The sequence below is a fragment of the Argentina silus genome (genome assembly GCF_951799395.1).
Source record: "Argentina silus genome assembly, chromosome: X".
NCBI lineage: Eukaryota > Metazoa > Chordata > Actinopteri > Argentiniformes > Argentinidae > Argentina > Argentina silus.
In genome coordinates, this window is record NC_139653.1 from 8,974,037 (window position 1) to 8,996,848 (window position 22,812).

Here is a 22,812-nt window from a genome sequence, read left to right on the forward strand (position 1 = left end):
GCAACATATCAGTTTTATTGAGCTAGCCAAAAATCCCTCAATAAAGCGGAGTGGGTAAACCCCTGAGAGCTTTCAGCCTTTGTATTTAACATTTGTGTGTCTGCATACTGCTAGTATGCTGTATTGTCTGTGTATTGCTGGTATCCTGTATTTGTTGTGTAGATGTTCTTTGTGTCTGTATGTTTTTATTGGGCTGGTACGGTCAAATGTACCTGGAAATGTGGACTGGACACACACTTGGCCAGCTGTCTGAATAGAGGCTCCATGACCTTGACAAACTCAGACGGCTCGATGACGTCCAGGATCTCCTCCAGCTCGTTGAGGAACATCACCTCTTTGGGGCTGTGGGTCTTTGGCCAGAACTTTAGCAGACCCATGATCACCTAGTGTGGGCAAAGTTCTTGCCATTAGTCAATTGTGTGTTATTCTTGATTGATTCATTTTTTTTTATTTAAAAATAAATAAATAAAGGAACACATAATAACAGCATATCCCATATTCAATCAACATGATCACAATGGTCACAATACAAATACAGCAGGGCTTTACTTTATAAGCATGTTTAGTTTTCAAAAATGTTTACAAAAATGACAATGGAAAGGGTCAGGCCAAACTCACTGGTTCTGTTAGACTGCTGTCCTTTTCCAAGAACTGCACCACACAATAGGCCAGCTGTGGAGAGAGCAGAGGGGCCAGTTGTGAGTGACATCAGTCGGAAGTAATAGAAGTCCCGACCCTCATGCTGTGTAAATGGGCCTTTCACAGAGGAAGCTCTACTCTACCTTACCTGTGGGTGGTAGACACTCAGGGACTTCACTTTGTGAAGTGGCAGCAGCACTCGAATCAGGAACATTTTGTGCTCCTCTTTCAATGGCAGGGCGAAACCGTTGATTATGCTGGGGTTAGGAGAAGATCATTGTTTCAAATGAAGGTAACATGGCAAAGATGAGTGTGTTATGGACAGAGGACAATGTACTCACCTTCCTAAGATTTCTAAAAGCTCTGCAATTCCATTGTGATGCTCCGTTTCATATATAAACCTGCAACGAGACCAAGGTCAGCTATCAATTATATGGGAAAGACATTGAAGATACTGACATCATTTTATCAACATAATTATTCAAACTTCAACATAAGACAACCAGTTCCTCTTTCTTGTGATAGTTCTTGTGAGCATAGATATGCTATCAGACATAAATCAAACACTGATAGATAGATATTGGCATTGGTGCGACATCTAACAAGACATGGCTGAGGTGAACACTCAGGTGACCTGTAGAATATGTTGTTGATCTGTCTGCGGATGTAGGCCCTCAGGCCCAGGAACTTTCCATAGATCCTGTGGAGAATAGTCTTCAGGAAATCCCGCTCCCTGGGGTCTTCACTGTCAAACAGTTCCAGGAGCTATGGGTGGGGAAGGACACTATCAGACATCTTGAACATGCGTCAAACATCTCCACACAAACATTCAAGGAACTACAGGAGCTCAGAACAAGTCCACTGGGCATTAGATTGGGCCTTCTAATACTCTCCCTTGAGGAGAAGAAGTCCAATGACAACATTTGAACGTTCAAGTAGTTTTGTTTGAAAGGCTGCAACACAAACTTATAAAAGTGACAAGATATAATTACTTCACAAGATTGGATTGATATGCTATTTTGATAGTCGCTAGGTTTTGTCAGAATCTAATGCAAGGCCATATTTGAGCTGAGGGCAGCCCCCAGAAAGTGAGTAGAAAGTGAGCAGTTCTTATTATTCACAGCCAGCAGGCCTCGGCGGAAGCATGATCTCGTCAGATGGAGCAGAGTAATCCCTGCTAATTCTCACTCTGCTCTCATGTCCCTCCTCGAAGTGGGAGGGAGGAGGAGGCTGGGCGTGGGTCTCTCTCTCTCTCTCACTCACACACACACACTGCAAAATGTCAATAGCTCAGCAGTTTCAGGAAGCACATTTAGTGTTTTCTGAAGAGAGGGGTACTTACAGACATTACAAACTTTTGGTCAATGTATTTTTTGGCGACATTAGGCTGGAAATCGGGTGACTCCAGGAATCGTAAGAAGAACTCATACACCAACTGGATAAGACAAGAAAAAAAGGACATTTAGGAATGTGGAATGTTGATGATTATGATGATTAATGATTAATGTTGAAAAATCTCTCACACACACACACACACACACACACACACACACACACACACACACACCTGCAGATGGGGCCAGGCTGCCTCCAATGTGGGCTCATCCTCCTCTGGGTCAAATTCAGCCCCTGTGGGGTTGGAGGACGGTGGTAGGGTTCTGAAGAGGTTCACTGAAAACTAGACAAGGCAGAAGCATCAGTCAACATCAGCAAAAAAACATCAGCAAAGTCACAGTCATTAACTCATTATACATTCAACAAATCAAAGGACAAAGACCTCGTCTTTCACTGAGCAGTGACCTCTTTCATAGTACAGTGCAGTTGAGCGAGGTCTGTGTGTAACGTCATGTCCAGACTGTTAGAGCAGTAGTTGCTAGACAACTGAGAAGAACAACATGTTTTACGCCATATTTTCCCTAGCAAAATTGCAGACAGAAATTAAGCTTGAGTGATATGTCTGGCTCCACTAGGGTTGGGCAAATTATAATTATTTCATCGTTAATTAGTAGAAGAACCTGAATGTTAGGTAATATGGACAATCACATACTGACAGACTTCAATTGCAGCCTATGAACACAGTTCTCAGTGCAATGCCATTAGCACTAATGGCTAACCAACACTCACCATCTTTATTTGTGATACAATACTGTGAGAGCTGCAAGCTAGCAGCATCCCTCTCTGCCTGACAACTACCGCAGCGCTTCCCCAGCAGCACCTGCTAACTGTCTGGACTTCAGGCTGCTGCAGCAGAGAGCCCCAAGGCACTGAGGAGAGGAGAGACTGGAAATAGCCCGGCTGCACCTCCCCACCTCAGCCTCATTACCGACTATTCACACAGAGAGGGGAGAGGGGAGATAGCAGCATCACGGTGGGAGGCAGGAGGAGGTAGAGGGGAGATAGCAGCATCACGGTGGGAGGCAGGAGGAGGTAGGGGGGAGATATACAATTAATGGGACAGTGAAGCATTTTTCTTCTTTTTGCTCTACACTCCCAAAATGTTGGATTGGAAAGCAAACAATTACTGTGAGGTTCCAGGCATGATTCTCAGCCAGATTGTATTTGATGGTATTTGTGTGCACATTGGCTTCACTATTCAGAAATTACAACACTTTTTATGCATAGTCCCCCAATTTTAGGGTACCCAAAAGTAATGAGACAATTGGCTTGACAGGTGTTTCTGTTAAGTCAGGTGTGTTCCGGCACATCATTTGTGCAGGCATAAGAGAGCTGTCAATGTCTAGTATTGAAGGCTTTGGATTTGCCTTTGGAGTTTGCTAATGGTGTCTGTCAACATGAGAACCAAAGGGGTGTCAATGAAAGTCAAGGAAGCCATTATTAGGCTGAAAAATCAGAAAAAAATCTATCAGAAAAATAGCTAAAACCTTAGACTACTAATCAACAGTTTGTAACATCATTAAAAAAGAAAGAATGCACTGGGGAGCTCAGTAATCACAAACGGCCCGGTTGGCCAAGGAAGACTTCTACAGTGGTTGACAGAATGTACAGATACTGTACAACTAATATTATCATGTACTAGAGTGATTGTAAGAAGAAAGTCTAGAGAAAAAAGGATCTGCCCAAGATGTACAGCATACCAATTCATCTGTGAAACAAGGTGGAGGGGGTGTAATAGTTTGGGCATGTACAGTTGCCACAAGAACGGGCTAACTTGTCTTAAATGATGATCAGTCCTGGGTTGCCTTTTCTGTCCCCTCGTAGCATGACTGGACAACCCCAGAAGAGGACTGTGACTGATTGTTGATGAGAACACTATGCATTGGAGGGAAAACACTGGATGAGAGACACAAATGTTGTGTGTGTGTGTGTGTGTGTGGTGAACCAACTCTGATGAGTCATTACTCTCAATCATCTGGTTGTTAAGAAGGCACACCAATGTTCCCTTTCCATGGGAGGAACATCATAAGTGTCCTATTCTGGATCAGAGTATGTGAACCTGATCTGCCTTGCTCTCAAACCACTTCTCCTGCTCCTGTCCTGAGAGATCTTATAATTAATTGATGAGAGAGAGTAAGTGGACGGAGTGGCTCCATGCTGCAGCTGTGGCCTCCTATACATTGATGCACCAATGTCCTGTTTGTCAGAGAACCATAGTGATCCGAGAAATGGGTCCAATCACAATTTCCACTGATCCTGATGAAATAGCCCCGGTTTTGTAAAGGGAGAGGAAAGTGGTTATAAATGAGAAATGTAATGTACTTGTAATGTAAATCTGCAGGCAGATTTGTGTGCAGGTTTGACATATCTTGTGCTGCTAATCAGGGAAGGAATGTGGTGGTCTTGGCAACAGTGACCTTCTCCCTTCTTGCATAAAACTTTCTGTTGCTATGACTCAAATCCTTTCACATGCATAGGTCTTTCACTCACATGTATGCATTAAAAAAAAAGCTCATAGCCAAAACCTTAGGCTTGCCAAAATCAACAGTTTGGAACATCATCAAAGCAAAAGCACTGGTGAGCTCAACAATCACAAACAGGCTGGTAGGCCAAGGAAGACTTCCACCGTGGATGATTGAAGAATGCTCACCATAATTAAGAAAAACCCCAAAACAACTGTCTCACAGATCAGGAACACTCACCAGGAGGTAGGCGTGAGTGTGCCATACTCAGAATACATCACCAGGCAAACTACAGACCCTTCACTGCAAGGTGCAAACCACTAGTTATCCTCAAAAATGGTCAGGTTACAGTTTGCTAAAAAATACCTAAAAAGCCTGCAGAGAAAAAGACCAGAGTGATTGCAAGAGGAAAGTTTGCAGAAAAAAGGATTTGCCCAAGCTTTACAGCATACCATCTCATCTGTGAAACATGGTGTGGGGATGTTAGGTTTGGGCGTGTATAGCTGCCACCAGAACTGGCTAACTTCTGATAACAGCAGAAAGCATTCTGAAGTGTACAGAAACATCTTGACTGCTCGAGTGCAAGCAAATGCAAATTTATGGAATGGCGCTATATCATACAATAAAACAAATGACCCAAAACATACTGCCATAGCAACTAGGGAGCTTTTCAGGGCCAAAAAGTGGAAAGATCTTGACTGGCCAAGTCAATCTACAGATTTAAATCCAATTGAAGATGCATACAATTTCCTGATGATACGAAACCTAAAAACAAACCAAACAACTAAATATGGCTGCAGTACAGGCCTGGCGGAGCATCACCAGAGAATATACCTGGTGTCTGGTGGAGTCGATGGGTCACAGACTTCAGGCAGTTATTGCATGTAAAGGATTATCCACCAAATACTAAACATGAGTGCTTAATTTGTTACTTTTGGGTACCCAGAAACAGGGGGACTATGCATAAAAGGTGGTGTATTTTCTGAATGGTGAAACCAATATGTACACAAATCAAATAAAAGCTGATAATCAGTACTTTAATCTCATAGTAATCCAAACTTTTGGAGTGTAAAGCTGAAAGAGGAAAACATTTTTCACTGTCCCATTGCTTACGCAGAGCACTGTATATATTACAGGGGACCTGTGTTATGCTTGGACATACATTGAGAGAAGCTCAAAGGAAGGGCAGGTGTCTAGGCCCTAATTTATTACTGATAATTATCCATCACTCCCCCCAGTGCATATTTATTTACTATTTATTTATTGAGCACAAAGCTCAAATTTGTCATTGGATTGAAGAGGAGAAAGGGAATACCCCAGGGGGAGAGAGAGATGCCTGGCTTAAAAGCTTCCAGAGGGATTTGCCTTGATCTGACTTATACTAGAAATAAATGAGCTACGAAGAGCTCTTCAAGGTTTTGATTCCAACAGTCAAGTCTGTGGCCAACTAGACCAAAAGAATCCCCCTAATGTTATAACAAGCATGTGTGAGGTTGTGGAAAATGCAGGTCACGGGATGCATTTATGTACACTTTTATTTACATGCGACTGAGGCTTGACAGCATTTACTCATCACTGTGAGTGTGTGCGTGCGTGTCTCTCACCATGATAACAGCCTCGGGGTAGATAGACTCTGTGACCACATCACGGTTGTGTGTGATGTACTCCACCATCTCATTAAGGCCGGCACGCTTCACCTCTTTGTATTTGAGGTCGCTCAGGGGGTCCGTGACAAAGTCAAAGAGCACGCAGCACTGCCGCAGCTTCTGCACAAACAGCTCCTCCCGGTCAATAGGGGGCGCATCTGAGGAGAGGAAAGAGGAGGAGGGATGAGATGCTGATAACCGGAAAGATACTACTGAATACAGAAAAGATAATGAAATACAGAAAATATCATACAATTATTCCATCATTTAGGTAATCTTGAATCATGTCCAAGGCTCACACACTGATAATCTGGATTTCTTTCTGTAACCAGCTGTAGCTCAGTGTGAAACCCTGCTACTGTACTCTTCTGACAGCTACTTTAGCAGCCAGAGACATTCTTATGCAACTACGTTTCCATTAGCCACAGGCCCCCTCCTTCACCCATTGACAATGAACAGGTCTCCTGTAGTTGTCAGCCCCCTCACAGAGCTGAGGAAAGTGGCACAGCTCTACCAACGCAGTGGAGAAACATGGGCCTCTAGAGGCATTCGGACTCCAGTCTACGCCTCCTCACTATGGGACCAAGGAAGGGGTGGGTCCTAGGGCAGAGGTGTCAAAGATGTCAAAGGCCTGCAGGGTGATTTGTGCCCCAAAAGTCTTATTTTTAAGGACAGATCAGCTTTGAAATGGGAAGAGAGCAATTCAGTTACAGAAAGGATTGCTTGCATAATTTCTTCTTTTGTTATTTCATTTTGAATCCCTACCACCCCCTACACTGATTGGAGGACATGGAAAAAAAACATCTTACTATTTAATGTAGTTGGTAAGGCACATGTAATATACAAAAAAAACATTGGAAACATTGGTGGACATTAGTTTAGTTTTATTAACACATTTATATTTTTTTCCGGACCGTGCGAGGGGCCTAGAGCAACTAGGCCCTCTCTTACAGAGCCTGCCCCGACCGACACAAAACAGGCACTTCAACACCACACAGTAACATTTCTCACTATTTGATTAAGGTTGTCACACTCCCCACAAATCACCCTGGTATGAGACAGCATCCCTGGGAAAGCCCACACACACACACACACACACACACACACACACACACACACCACACACACACCACACACACACCACACACACACCACACACACCACACACACATTATAATGTAGGCACATTCTCCTAGCATAGTTCTTTAATAGTTGCATGCTTTTAACAAATCTTTACCTGAGTGTTAAACCTGACCTGAGTGTCTTCAGAACAACGAAGCTAGATAGCTGGTAAGAGTGGAAACTCTGCTCTATGGGTTGCCACTTGGCCACTTGCGTCTGCCACTAGGAACGTAAGCTGCTTAGTGGCACAGTATATTCACAGCAAACAACCTCACTACACTATACGCCTTCTTCCCTCCCCCTCCACACAACCACTGGCCCGGTTTTCAAGCATTTTACTCCAGATATCCAATCCATAAAGCTAGATGATCTCATTTAAATGTCCACTCCCTTTGCCCTCTCATTTTCAGTAATGGAGGAACCATCCATGGTGGGTTGGTGACAAGGGAGTAGCGGAACACACCAAGTAGCCTTTGCACAGCGTGTCAGTCGTGTGACTGCAAGTGAAGTCTCCCCATTCCCAAGAGGGATAAGTAGAGAAGATGCAAATGACTCGTAAGGCCGTGTGTGACTTCATTCTTATAATGCAGCACACCTCTCATCAGGGCTCTCTACCTGAGGTGAATGGTTTGGTGAGAAACGAAAGAGGGAGACTTCAATATGCCTTAAGTGTAACACAAGGAGTGACCATAACAGTAGTTAAAATAAAAAAAAAAGTAGCAAAACTTAAATAGCCACATCTGTCCTCATGCCTTGTAGAAGCAGAGACATACAGCACTGCATGTATGAGTCACACTTTACAACACAGCAGCAAGTGCTCTTCTATCTACAAGGATCTCAGTGAGGCCAAAAACAACAAGCCCACAACAGCATGTGGCCAAAGCGTGTGTGTGTGTGTGTGTGTGTGTGTGTGTGTGTGCGCGCATACTGTCATGAGACCAAGCCTCCCCCTGAGGACTGTGATCACTTGGTACCGCTCACTTCCCCTGGGCAAGACACAGTCGGTCAAACAGACTTCTATTATCTCCAGCAGATAAGAAAACAGATATCAAGTAAATAAACAAATAGATAAATAAATACATACAGGACTTGTTGTCTTGGCTAGTTAAAAAAGAACAGGAAAGGGTACAGTTTGGAGTTCACGAGTTGTGTTACTGCAGCAGTGCCAAAACTCCTGTAGCATTGCTGGCTATGGCTAGTAGAGACTGGCACCCATTCATCAATGGGAGGTTAGTGAGATACGGCCAAAGCTTTTCCTTTGCTGTAGGTGTCGGGGAGGGACGTTACCCAACACAAAAGCAGGGAGGGGAGTCCACAAGGTTCTCTTTTTTTTTCTTTTTTTATAACCATGTGGACTTCCAGACACTGTCAAATCACCAACATCCCTCTAAAGGTGGGTCTGACTGACGGGCTAGGGACTGATTTGCAGTGAGAGAATATCAGCATGATGGATCAGTAATCCTAGTCGAGCCCTATTCTCTCTCATACTGAACATGATGCTCTCAGCGGCTTCCTAAATACATTTATCCTCTTCAAAATTTGAGTCTAAGAGGTTAGAATCTGTGTTTTGTATTTATAAAAATACAATGCATCAATACGAGAACCTCCTAAACAAATAAAATGTTAGCTCTTATAATAAATTTTATTTATGATCAAATTCAACAGTTGGCAGTTCATGTAGCACATTCAATTGGGTTAATCCCACCTCCCCGGATATTCCACTGTGATCATTCCCCTGAAAGCCGAGCTGCGGAATAGGTCATGGGGTCACATAGCAGAGAGGGAGACTGCAGAGACATGCGTGTGACACACAGTTTTGGGCAGAGATATAGTCCTGACAGCCGTAAAGGGAGGACAATTCAAGACTGAACCTGGGGCTATTCAATTCATGACTGTGATTCCAGATTGAACTAATGCTAGCCAAGTTTAGATTGCCACCATACTAATATTATAATACAATTCTGAACATTATGTCTGTTACATAACAACGTCTTAATGACTGACACACAGGCTACTATCAACTGCAAATCAATCGGAAGCAGAGATGCCTTTAGGTCTCAAGACGAGTTAATGTTCCAGAACGAAGTCCAGTCAGAGTAAAGATGTGTAACTGAGCCAAGACCAAAATCACTACAAAATGCGGCGGTCTTGAGACCAGACACGAGTATTACAACACTGGCTTCAGGCTTCACTTATAAACTGATACAGCAGCTCAGAGCCACTGGACAATATCCGTTTGTGTTTGTAGAAGTAGAGTCCTAATCCAAAACCCATGCCCAAGTCTCCCAGTCAAGAGCAGCCAAAGAACATGGACCTTCTATGTGAGATCCCCCTACAATAACAAAGCAGCATAAACCAGATGTTTCTGATCAATAGAGAAATCAATAGTGATTATGCAGAACTGAAGTAACCCAGACCCGCTAAAACTACAGTAACACAGCCCCTGTATTAATACTGTCTGTATAGGAAGTTGATTGTATTACTGGATTTAGTATTATGAAACTACTCAAACCAATAAAGAGCTACTTCTGATATACTATAATCAATTCTTTAACTAAACATGTTGATTCACCACTGTGGTCTGGGGCAGAAACATTACATTTTACATTTACGGCATTTAGCAGACGTCTTTATCCAAAGCGACTTACAACAAATACATTTGTTTAAGTAAGTGAATCATCTATCCATCAGTCATCATAAAATAAAGTAATCAATGCTCGGACCAGGGGCGATAGGCAGTCACAATGCTAGAAGAAGCAAAAATTACTTCTTTTTTTATTTTATTTTTATTAACACGAAAGAAGCGGGGCGCCAGGACAGTGAAAAGCCGTGACCGAGTAGTGCGGCTGCTGCATCCACTAGGAGGTGGCGGTGCCAGGCGGGCAGCTGAGGTGGAAGAGCGGAGTGATCGGGCAGGGGTTTGGGGGCTAACCATTGTGACATGTGACTGACGGTAGAATGCATTTATGGAACCGGGAAAGGGGTGCAGTCAGATCTGAACAGCAAATCGTAACAGGTGTCGCTACAAACTACACCAACAAAACTTTGGTGAAGTAAGCAAATCCATGAACTTAGCACTGTGCAATTGGTCTGTGTGAGTTAAGCATTTCCATTATTTTCATTTTAAACAATTCACCCAAAATATTAATACGGCCACGTATCTGTGAGATCTGCTGGGTTGAGGAGTGAGAGTGTGTCTCCTATCTGTCTGCATGGTGTGTTGTGGCCGAGGTTTCACTGTCCTACTTATTGCAGACACTTGTACTGCTGATCCAATTACTGCCTGTGATACGTCATGTGCTCCGCTCCCCCTGCCTGACCAGACAAGGGAGGATTCTCAATGAGAGGAGGGGAGCCCAAAGCCAGAGCGAGAGAGAGAGAGAGAGAAAGAGAGACTGGGTATTGCCTCTCTTGGCAGTTCCTCTGACTGGTTATAAATAATCATGCTTAACAAAGAACAGGCATCCATCTTCATTCTACAGATGACGTCAAGAGTGTGATGAGAGCCACAATAAAGTGTATGAAAATGACATCACATTCCCGGGAATGATAGAAAACTTTTGTCACAAGCAGCTTGGGTACTGCACAACACAGGTTTGTTTACTCTTGTGAGCGGAATTTACTACTTTGATAAATTCATCATGTGGAGGGTAGGGCTGGGGTAAACCTTTACTGGAAATTACAGTGGTTGGCTACCAGAAAGTGCAGGGGGTATTCTAACAGTACGTTTTAAGAATGCTTTTCACAGTTTCACATATTTTTGTCAATGGAATATAACTCATAACAAAAATAATTCAGTAGATGATCAAACACACAACAAGTTAGATTCAATAGCAAATCACTGATATCAATATGCACTGAATATTTCTCATTTGGCACAGTACAAGTAACAGTGCACATAAATGTTGCTGTATTTATCAATAGAGATCATTTCAGGTCATTACTGTTTTCCATGAAAACTGCTAAAAAGGAATTCTGTAAAATAATAATAATAGATAGATAGACAGATAAGATGATCCCCAAGGGGAAATTAAGGCATTACAGCAGCTCATATCACAAACAACAACAACAAAATAAAGTGACAACAGAATAATAGAATAAAATAGACATCTGAAACATATACAGTAAGAACAGTAAGATTTAACATCCCCCAGCCTGACTCTGATCACCCCGATCGAGCCAGCCGGAGAAGGAGTTGGACAGTCTTATTGCGGCAGGCAGAACAGATCTCCTATAGCGCTCATTAGTGCAACGTGGTTGTAATAATCTGTTGCTAAAGGAGCTTCTCTGCTCTGCCACAGTGTCATGTAGGGGATGGAAGGGATTGTCCATGATGGCCAGGAGTTTGGTCCTCATCCTCCTATTTGGCCACCTCCTCCACAGTGTCCAGGGTGACATTGAGGACAGCTTTCCTAATAAGCTTGTTCAGCCTCTTGGTGTCACCTTCCTTGATGCTGCCCCCCCAGCATACCACCACGTACAGCACTGCGTTGGCCACCACTGACTGGTAGAACATGTTCAGCAGAGTCCTGCACACGCAAAAGGACCTGAGCCTCCTCAGGAGATAAAGCCAGCTCTAGTCCCTCTTGTACAGGACATCTGTATTACCAGTCCAGTTTATTGCCCAGGTGCACCCCCAGGTACTTGTAGCTCTGGACCACCTCCACGTCCTCTCTCTGGATGGAAACAGGAGACAGGGGGACCCTAGTCCTCCTAAAGTCCACCACCATCTCCTTTGTCTTGCTGATGTTGAGTAGCAGGTGGTTCTGCTCACACCACTCAACAAAACTGTCCACCAGTCCTCTGTACTCAGTCTCCTGGCCTCCACTAATGGATGCCACAATAGCAGAATCGTCCGAGAACTTCTGCAGATGGCAAGTATCTGTGTTGTGCCTGAAGTACGAGGTATAGAGCATGAAGAGGAAGGGGGGCAGAACTGTCCCCTGGGGGGCGCCAGTGCTGCTCACCACCCAGTCCAACACACATCCATGCAGTTGTACAAACTGTGGTCTGTTGGTCAGATAGTTCGTAATCCAGGAAACAATGTGGGAGTCCACCTGCATCCTCAGCAGCTTAGCTGCAAGTAGTGAGGGCTGTATGGGGTTAAATGCACTGGAGAAGTCAAAGAAAATGAAGTCAAAGACCCTCACAGTGCTGCCAGCCTTATCTAAATGGGAATGAGCTCTGTGTAGCAGGTAGATGATGGCATCATCCACACTAATGTCTGCCTGGTAGGCAAACTGCTGAGGGTCCAAGGATGTCTTCACCAGGGGCCTCATGTGTCTTTACATGATCTTCATAATGTGGGATGTCAAGGCTACCAGTCTATAGTCATTCAGAACACTGGGGCTCCTTTTCTTTGGTACTGGTACCAGGCAAGATGTTTTCCACATTGATGGGACCTTTTCCAGACTGAGGCTCAGGTTAAAGAGGTACTGGAGTACTCCACACAGCTGGTCCGTGCAGACTTTGAGCACCCTTGGGCTCATACCATCAGCCCACAGCATTCCTGGTGCAGAGTTTCCCCAGCTCTCTCTTCACCTGAGCCGTACTGATGAAGACACTGGAGCGGGGGGTGATGGGGGGTCATTGGCTGTGGCAGTGGTGTCAGGGGGCAGAATGATGGGCGCTGAAGAGTTGTGAAGTGAGGAAATAGTGGGCCTGGCGGAGGAGGGGAATGGAGGGGAGGTGTGAATGGAGTCAGAGGAGCTGGAGAGGGAGCAGGAAAGGAGAGGGTACTGGATGGGACCCAGACAAGGCACGGGAGGGGAGGGGGGCACGTCCAGTAGCTGAGCAGGGCTGGAGGAGCTAGGGGGAGGAGAAGTAGAAGGAGGACGGAGTGGAGAGTCGTTGGTGGAGCTGGGTGGAGGGAGACAATGAGCCCCTGAGTCAAACCTGTTGAAGAACTGGTTCAACTCGTTGGCCCTGTCCAGATCTCCAGCCACTTGCGGGTCGTTAGCCTGCTTGTAGCCGGTAATCTTCCTCACGCTGCTCCACACCTCTCATGTTGTTGTCCTGCAGGCTGTCCTCCATCTTCCGCCTGTCTGTGTCGCTGCTCTCCTTCAGCTTCTCCTTAAGCTTCTTCTGCACCCGCTTCAATTCTTCCTTCGTCACCAGTCCTGAAGGCTCTCTTCTTGTCGTTGAAGAGGGCCTTTAGATCACTTACATTTACAGCATTTAGCAGACGCCTTTATCCAAAGCGACTTACAATACATTTGTCTAAGTAAGTGAATCATCAGTCATCATAAGAAAAAGTAATGTATGCTAGGACCAGGGGCTATTGGCAGTCCCAATGTTAGAAGAAGGAATAATAAAAAAAAAATATTTTTTTTTTTATTATTTTTAAATTTAATTTACAGTAGAGAAACTTGTACAACCTTGCGTGGATGAAGAGGTCTTTAGGAGTGCCAGTTAAGAGCCTGAAGAGATGGGTATTCAATCTACGGCAGAAGATAGGTAGTGACTCTACAGTCCTGACAGCAGTGGGAAGCTTGTTCCACCAGCAGGGCGCCAGGACAGTGAAAAGCCGTGACCGAGTAGCGCGACTGCTGCATCCCCGTAGAGGCGGCGGTGCCAAGTGGCCAGCCGAGGTGGAAGAGCGGAGTGATCGAGCAGGGGTTTGGAGGCTGACCATTGCTTGCAAGTAGGGAGGGGCTGTTCCCTTTGCTGCCTGGAAGGCGAGCACCAGGGTCTTGAATCTGATGTGAGCTGCTACCGGGAGCTAGTGAAGGGTGCGAAGGAGGGGGGTGACAAGGGTGAATTTGGGGAGATTGAACACCAGATGGGCGGCAGCATTCTGGACGAGCTGCAGAGGCCTGATGGTGGAGGCGGGGAGCCCGGCCAAGAGTGCCTGGACCAAGAGTTGTGCTGCTTCTCTGGTGAGGAATGGACGCATGATGATAGAAGGAAGATACGGTTTATATCTTCCCCGATGCCGTCTCCTTATTTCCTCCAGTACAGTGGGCCGCTCGCCGACAACCAATGCTGGCTGAGCCAACGTGATCAGCTGTTCTCGAAAGTAAACAATAGCAGTCTCGCAGCACGCAAATCCACCAGGAATAAAAACAGTCCCCATGAGTAGTAAAACTGTGGTTAAATTCTGATGTTGGTTTTAACAAACAGTATAAAAACTACCATAAACTACTATAAATAACTAAAAAAGACGGAGCTGGTGAAACAGACAGCCAGCTCTACCAATGCCTTCCTCTTCCACTTCAAAACAATAAGATATATCGGTTATCTGTGAATTTTGCCCCCCATAAATTGGCATCACTATCGGACCCAAAAATCCAGTATCGGTCAGGCTCTAATAATAATAATAATAATAATAATAACAGAAATATCCAACTTCTCCCACTTAAAATAACCTACCATTTCAGGATTATTCTAAAGATCGAGGCTGATATATAGGTTATCCATGTGAGCAATTAATTCAAGGTAAGACATGCAGTCCTGCCTTTTGATGTCCTACGAGGAAAGACTCTAGCACCTCAACGCAAGTTATTATCATGCCCAATGACCAATGCAGACGGTAGCAATCTAAACAATATATGTGGATGGAACCAATTCCATAATTAAATAATGAATGAGTGTCCATCAATGAATATAAAAGCCACCACAAGTGGTACAGGTTGGCCTATGGGTAGGACACGGTTTAGCCGCTGATGGTTAGCGTGTTACCTTTGAGGGCAGGAAGCTTCTGCAGCTCACGGTTCTTGGTGAGGTTGAATCGTGATGAGCTATGGCGACGCTCCTTCTTGACGATCTGGGGACCGCCTGAGTACTTGATCTTGTTGAGCTGAGTGGGAGGTGGGGTGCTGTTGCTGGGACGCTTGCTGGCTTGCTGCTGCTGGGCCTACAGAGGACACGCATACACACACTTTATTTGGGTTCTCTGTAAAGCAATTTATGAAAAAACCCAAAATATAAAAATGCTCATATCATGGATACAACACACACACACACACACACACACACACACACACACACACACACACACACACACACACACACACACACACACACACACACACACACACACACACACACACACACACACACACACACACACACACACACACGTCGGTCAGCATGCCGAGTGCAACAAATGACTCCATGAAAATAATTGGATTGGCTTTGTCTAATGATGTAAAAATGATCATTGAATTTGAGCGCACACAAAGAGAAGAATCTGCTTTTGTGTAGTAGAAAACAGAGGTAGATTCATCTTTATGACAACCATAAGTAAAATGCTACTTCCAACACAGACAAAGACGCAATAAGAGATGTGGCACTTGTTAGCTTATTTTGCCATGCAGCTACTGTATTCCTTTGCTCATATGAAGATGCCTATGGAATTGCCAACGAGTGGAAACTTGCTTGCTTGCTTGCATCTGAAGTAATCTCCACTACTTATGGTAATGTCGCCTCAAAAGAATGGCAAAAACATCTTACAGAACTGCTGTCCTATTTCAAAAACATCTTACAGAACTGCTGTCCTATTTCAAAAACATCTTACAGAACTGCTGTCCTATTTCAAAAACATCTTACAGAACTGCTGTCCTATTTCAAAAACATCTTACAGAACTGCTGTCCTATTTCAAAAACATCTTAGAGAACTGCTGTCCTATTTCATGTTTCAGAGCAACGTACATGGACGCACAGGATCAGGCTAAATATTTTCTATTTCATGAAAGTACCACATCACTATGTGAGGCCTCTTTGGAACTGAAGGCAAATGGTAAAAACAAATAAATCCCCTATGGCATCCTTCTTCTTGAACAAGGTTGTTATTGGATATGCAGCTGCTCTTATAAATAGGTTAACTGAATAATTCACTGCTCTCATGTGGTCCACACTGACTAACTATAATAACTATATATATAATAACTATAAATTGAAATTGAAAAAAACTGACTGAAGTCCACAAATCAACTGGACAAACACAATCCTTGTGCTTACTTTTGACTCAACATGAGGAACACTATGCACCATTCAGCAGCTCCTCCTTAACAAATCTGAAGCAATTGAGTGTCAGTTCAGGGTATTCCCTGTCATATCAATTACCCCATCTTGGCAGTGCAAAAGGCTCCCCATTCACATCATAATCTCAACACAGTGACAACACTCCTTCTCTCACCCATGGTAAATCTGACGTCTTTCACCTCTTAAAATGCTTTAATTTGATTATCAATTTGATTATTGTTTACTTTATCTCCTTGTTATGTGTAGTATGTTATTCTGAACTATGATCTGAGCATATCCACACAAAACATCAAGGTGTTACTTATCACATGGAATCCTTCTTTTGTATCTGATCATCATATTTCTAATGTTATAAGCAGTTTAGTTTGGGTCTGGTTTTAGGCGGAAATTACTCAAATAGGACATTCAGCTTAAGATGGTTTTGGCTAACCCCTGTGTGCTCTGCCATCACAGGTAGATCAGCTTACAGGATTTCCCCTAGTAGAGGAAGGTCAGGGCGGATTCCCTGATTAAATGACCTCGACACATTTCTAATTGTACAGGTACTCCTTTAAGTGAAATCATTACAGTTATGGAAGTAACTAGCTGAGCTGAGAATTTGCCTTATCTAAACAGCAACACTTGCACATTGAAGGTAAAAGGGGGCTCAAGAGTGTCACCAAATGGCTCCCCATTCAACATTGGTTATATATACAGGTCTGGGGGGGAAGTGGAAAATCGAAGAGGAAAACAGTTGAAGCGAGGAGCTGCTCAGATACTCATACGACTGTAGTACTCTCATTGAATTGTGGTAAGAGGATCTGTACGATCGACTGGCAGCTAAAACAACTAACCCTGTCTTACGAGACCACAAGATCAATCTGGAAGTGAATAACAACACTATCAAAGGGGAGTCCTATATAGACTTGCGAGCAGATTGCCCGAATACCCATCAAACAGAGCAATAAAGGCAATAGTTTAGACTGCAAAGATCATCACCTACTGTATGGCAATTAGCCTGATTCATCCTTTTCAATTACATTCATTTATAATTACCATGGTTCGGGTGTCATGACAACATGTGTGCATAAATGTGTCTAAACAGCAAATACAATGATGACAATATATATTCCAGTACTACTGCATGGCTTTCTTTTCCTAATTCCTTTATGACTTTTGAAAAGAGAACTAACTGCTAGATTCACCATATTGCTTTCACCTACAAAGTTGTTGTTTTAAAACAGTGACCCTGAAGTAAAGGAGATAAAGGATGGTTGCTTTTAAAATCTATTCTCCAAACCTTGTGTTTATGTTTGAGTGTACAAGGTCGGCATAGTGTCTGCATTTGGGGATGTTTTTTTAAGAATGCTGTGGTGGCAGTGTATGTTATGGACCATCCTATCAGACATGTTTGGGCTTGCCCAAGGCACAGCAGAGATGGCCTGGATAGCTGGCTTTGCATGACTGAGCCTGATTCAAAATAGATCAAATCAATTGCTTTTCATCCTGCACAACAACGTCAAACTAAGCGCCATGCTTTTCCTGTCATCAATACCACTCTCTGAACATAGAGATGTTTGAAGAGCACAAATGTTACCGTTTCTTAAGGTATGCTAATACTAACAGGAAATGTTAACAAACCAAACTCAGTGACTAATGGAGGGTGACCACTGCCCTGCATGTTAGAGGCACAATCTGTTCAAATATTGAAGTGACGGACAACAGGAGATGGTTATTCTGTATTTGATTCTCACACACTGAAGAAGGCTTTGGCTAAAACATCAGTGTGATCTTGTACCCCTGCTGTTGCTAAAAAAAGGAGCAAAAAAATCATATTAGCAATATCCTTCTATCTGTGTCTTTTGTGTGCAATTTTGTTTCTTATTCTATATTTGATCATACATTTTGATCGCTAGAGAAATGCAGTAGTTTTTGCACATTTTGAGAATTAGTTAATTGGAGTGCATGGCAGTGGTGAGAGCACGATTTAGGTATCTGTGGGCATTACATCATAGTAAACTGCCTGTCGTCATTACGGTCTGTAACAGCAGTGCAAGGCTATTTGAAATAGAATCTCTACAGAGCTTCATGATCATGATTTACATTTCCATAACAAATCCGATAAAAATCCATCAATCATATTTTACACCACTTTATGATTTACCACACTTTGTTTTTGTGTCTAACCAAGTAAAGGTTATGAGTAAGAACTTTCATTTAGATGTTGTCTCCCGGTATTAGACCCTATACAGGAGTCCCGGTCCAGCCCTCCGTCTAATGGGTTAAAACCTCTGTCTAAAGGGTCTTACCCTAATAGATTTCTAAAGAGATATACATGTATATAGGCTGGTGTCGAATAGACTCACCCTGCTGTTAACCGTCTACTTCCTACAGTTTCCCCTGCTTCAGCTTAATGTTATGCTCTGTAAATGACCTACAAATCAGAGCTCAGCATATGAAAGCCCCAATGGTTAACGATGGCTCTATTCTTATGTGAGTGCCAGTTGGTGTGGTTGCAATAATTTAATTTATCAATGAGGACAATTCATCCAAAGGGGATATTTCAATACACGGGCTAGAATAACCATTCAGATCCTTTGGTGTAATATACACAGTGTAATCTATCTTTTTATGTTTAGTAAGGAAAGTAACAACTTTTTTTGAATTGTTTTTGAACTATTTAAATTCTGTCTAAACTTCTAACAAGAACTAAAATACTTATTTTTCTTTAAATGCAGATTTGTACTTTATTTAAGCTTTAGGCGTTACAGTATGGTAATGCAATGTAGCAATAAAGTAATTTAAGAATTAAAAGAAATAAATTAAAGTAAATAAAAGGATTAAAAGAAATTAAATCTTACACTATCTGTCCCTACTCTGTCTAACTTAGTATAAATTTAGAGAGGCTCCATCCAGCATCGGCATTTGCACAACCACCGAATACTCTCGGTGCCTCTATGAGCCCTGCTGATTTCTCCAGAGTAGCACCGTGCCCTCAGCTGAGAGGCTTCAACAACTCATGCTTCCCAGTACAAGTGAAGCGGTCATTCAACCTCCAGCAAGCCTTTTAACCGAGTCCCAACCACAGACACTTATGGACAATGCCACCTACTGAGAGGGCGAGGGCTAAGTCTCCAAACAGCTAAGAGGGAGCCTACTCCGATACTAACAGCCATCCAGACTGGGGGCTTCCAAGTCTAAACTCTCCCCAGAAAGGGCTTTGGTCGTGGATACCCCGATTGGGCAAGACCTCCTGGTCTCTTAGGGATCCGTCCTCCGTGGGGTTATATGGAAATGCCCGTTGAGATGCTCTTATCATCCCATTTTATACTTAATCTCCGGACCTGGACTCCTCCTCGTAGGTAGAACACTTTTAACCTGTCAGACTTCTTTCTCCTTCCCCACACCATACTTGGCCATACCTTCCCCTGTTCTGGAAAGTATCTTAGGTGGATATTACACCATATTTGGGCACATCTTCCCCTGTTTAGTACCCTACAGATAAGGCCCACGTCCCAAGGTCATTCACCTCTCTCTCCCTACCAAACTTGAATACAGATCAACACTTCAACTTTAATCATTAGTCAATCTTGAATCACTCTGTTAGGTACTCAACTTCAAACATTAAACATGTTAAACACATTTCCACATTAATCATTCTGTTAGGTACATTTGAAACATTAAATGTATTAAAACATGTACTATTGGTTATATTTAAATGGTTACATTTGCTGTTACTTTATTAGCTACATTGGAATAGTTATATTTTGATGTTATATCATTAGTTATTTAGTATATCCTATTGATAATACTTGATTTTACTTCAGAATATGATTACACCAGGTGACGTTGCAGGTTGAGGGAAGTCCATATCTTTCAACAATGCGTAGCAATAAACCAAAATATAATTCTGTCAGAGACAAATATGTTCTTCATAATCTTACCCAGGGGAAAACAGTGGGTCCAAGTTTTTGTCCCAGCCTACTGCTATCACACCTAATTGAATTAATCAACTGATCTTCAAAACCTTGATTAGCTGAATCAGGTGTGTCACTGCTGAGCTGGAACAAAAACCTGTAGTACTGCGGCTTTCCATGACCAGGATTGAGTATCACTCCTGAAGACCTTTACAGAACTATTGCCATGTCACCTGACAAATGCAAAATTCTACAATTAATGTCTCATTCAATTTCAAAATGGAAGGCATACTAATAAGGAAACTGAGGAAAATGTAGCATGCATAGCATAATAAGCCAGCTCCGCCTCCACATTGACAGCGATACATTGTATGGGCAGTAAATCGAGGCAGTTACAGCCTTTACAGGCCTTTGCAGAGAGCTCAGCTGCATACAGAGAGGTCTGTACACAGAGGCAGCCGCTCCCTTCCTGATAAAACGTCCGGAGTCTGGATCCAACTCAAGCACCATAACAGCCCCCCTGAACAATGTGCCCAAGGAGCTGCTATGAGCCCAACCAGCAGGCCTATATGGCTCAACAATGATGTGCCATATGTCTATACAAGGGCCAAACATTATGTTTTGCACTACAGTAGGTAATAGAGTAAGTCATGAAATCTGAGAGCGGACTATGATTCGGTCTCTGTCCATTCGTATGACACACGCTTGTTCTCCTACACCACTGGGACAATTTTGATGAAACTTGGAAAATGATGGGTCTTGACGTAGAGATTGTTTAGAGGTTTAGAGATGACGCCAATAAATCATTAAACATTATATAAAGTGGAGCTAGGAGTGTAGCCTAACGCAGGAGGCATATAGCCTTACGAATTTGGGAATATTATTTTGAGAAATCAACACAAAGCTCTAAGAAGCAAGATTGATGAACTGACCAAATAAGCACTACACTTTCCGGTGACTTTTTTGGCTACAAATGCAGCTGTAGGAGTATAGCCTAACAAATTTGGGAATATAATTTTGTGAGTGAAGTCTGTATTTGGAACCAAATAATTTCGCTGTACAGATATTTTGTCTTAGCCTATGGTGATATTGTGTTTGAAGTAAAGGCATCTTATATCAATAGAGTTAGTATGATAGTAGCCTAATGGTGCCCAAATATGTTTTTCTCTTTGTTCACAGAAGGTGATCAGACCAAGAGAAAAACCCTCCATGTGTGCAACAGGGACACAGCACTGTAAAACAGAGACAACCTTAATGTCTTAGTAAAAAGTTAATGAATAAACGTATTGCTTCATTCACAGGCTTCGCATTACCATTGCACAGAATTATATTTTTAAAAATACAACAGGGTCAAACCTATGGCCAGTTAGTTGCCACTGATGCAAGACAGTTTTTCAACCACTAATTAAAAAGCTGTAGATCACATCAACTGAACTGTGATGTCATTTGGCACATTATTACAGATGAAAAATGCAGAAACTACAGTCAGATTATGAAGCATTGGGATGTGCCCAGTAAGGCAAATCTTACCTCATCTGAATTTTCAGTTCCAGTGTCTTTCCCACTGTTTGCGTTCGTGTTTTTAGTGCTGCTTTTGGCAGATTTGGTTGGTTCCTGTGAATAACAAGCAATTATAGTACATTATTAACAAAGAACATCCACCATATAGGACCACAGTTAATATACACAACTCCTATCATCTGTTCTTACAGGTGGATGGGTTTTTTTCTCAGTGGCTGGGTAAGCCCATGATACAGCGTGCAAAATATCTTTAAATGTTATTACCATAAAAGTTCTCTAACAAAAAATAATACATTATTATGTCTACATTCATTTGTTTGGCCATGACTGTCGCATTCGTTTATTATGAGAGTCAGATTATTATGGAACTGGACAGCTAGCTATATTTTGGCTAGTGAGTGTGGGTGGAAAAACTAATCGGAACACGAAGCACACCTGTTTAACATATATTTAATCAATTTAGCTTTACTTCACAACAAACGACATGAACCAGCCAACTACTTGATGATAATCTTTCTGGCGTTCATCTAACAAATACCATTTGAAATGTGGCTAGCAAAATGCTTGCAAGCTAACTGTCAACACACCATCATCGGTAAACAAATGTGGGCTTCACACTCGTGAATATTACATATGATTCATATTCTGATCCACTTGAGCACAATTAACAGACTAAATGTAAATCTAGCTAAATGTAAAACATTATTTCAAAACAAAAACTGATTTGATAACATCAATAATTTAAAGTTAAACGCATTGTTGTTGTTGTTGTAGGCTTGTCTATCGCCGGATATCATAGCTAAAATAACTAGCTAAAGCAAATATGAATTCACAATTTGGTGTGAACAATTTAGGTGCGTCTGTAAGTTGCACGGTTTGAACATGCATCTTGCTCTGCTTGCTAGGCCTGACGACAATAATAGCTAGCTACACATCTAGCTAGTTGGTTAATAACATACAATTCAAAGAAAGCATCAGCGTCGTGTAAATATTTGGTTGAAGTATGTGGAGTGTTTCCATGATGTTGCTATAATTACGTTACCTTTTCCTTTTTAGTTTTATTCGGCATTTTGTGGCTGTTGGTGTTTTTCCACGGTGACTCCGTGACAGACTTCCTCGGGACCCGACTGCTACCACTCGGTTACC

General features: G+C 42.7%; 1 protein-coding gene across 2 annotated transcripts in view; it reads right to left on the reverse strand.

Moving 5' to 3' along the window:
- The window catches only part of ppp2r5d (protein phosphatase 2, regulatory subunit B', delta), a 29,445-nt gene extending 6,633 nt beyond the window's left edge, over positions 1-22,812 (reverse strand). For both annotated transcript variants that reach the window (XM_083696121.1, XM_083696120.1), the window contains exons 1-11: positions 22,709-22,812; positions 21,676-21,759; positions 14,945-15,119; positions 6,101-6,300; positions 2,207-2,317; positions 1,982-2,074; positions 1,274-1,404; positions 981-1,040; positions 788-896; positions 619-672; positions 213-383 (exon numbers count right to left, since the gene is read on the reverse strand). In XM_083696121.1, coding sequence (XP_083552247.1) covers positions 213-383; positions 619-672; positions 788-896; positions 981-1,040; positions 1,274-1,404; positions 1,982-2,074; positions 2,207-2,317; positions 6,101-6,300; positions 14,945-15,119; positions 21,676-21,759; positions 22,709-22,735 — 1,215 coding nt within the window. In that variant the 5' untranslated portion in view covers positions 22,736-22,812. The remainder of the gene's footprint in view (positions 1-212; positions 384-618; positions 673-787; positions 897-980; positions 1,041-1,273; positions 1,405-1,981; positions 2,075-2,206; positions 2,318-6,100; positions 6,301-14,944; positions 15,120-21,675; positions 21,760-22,708) is intronic.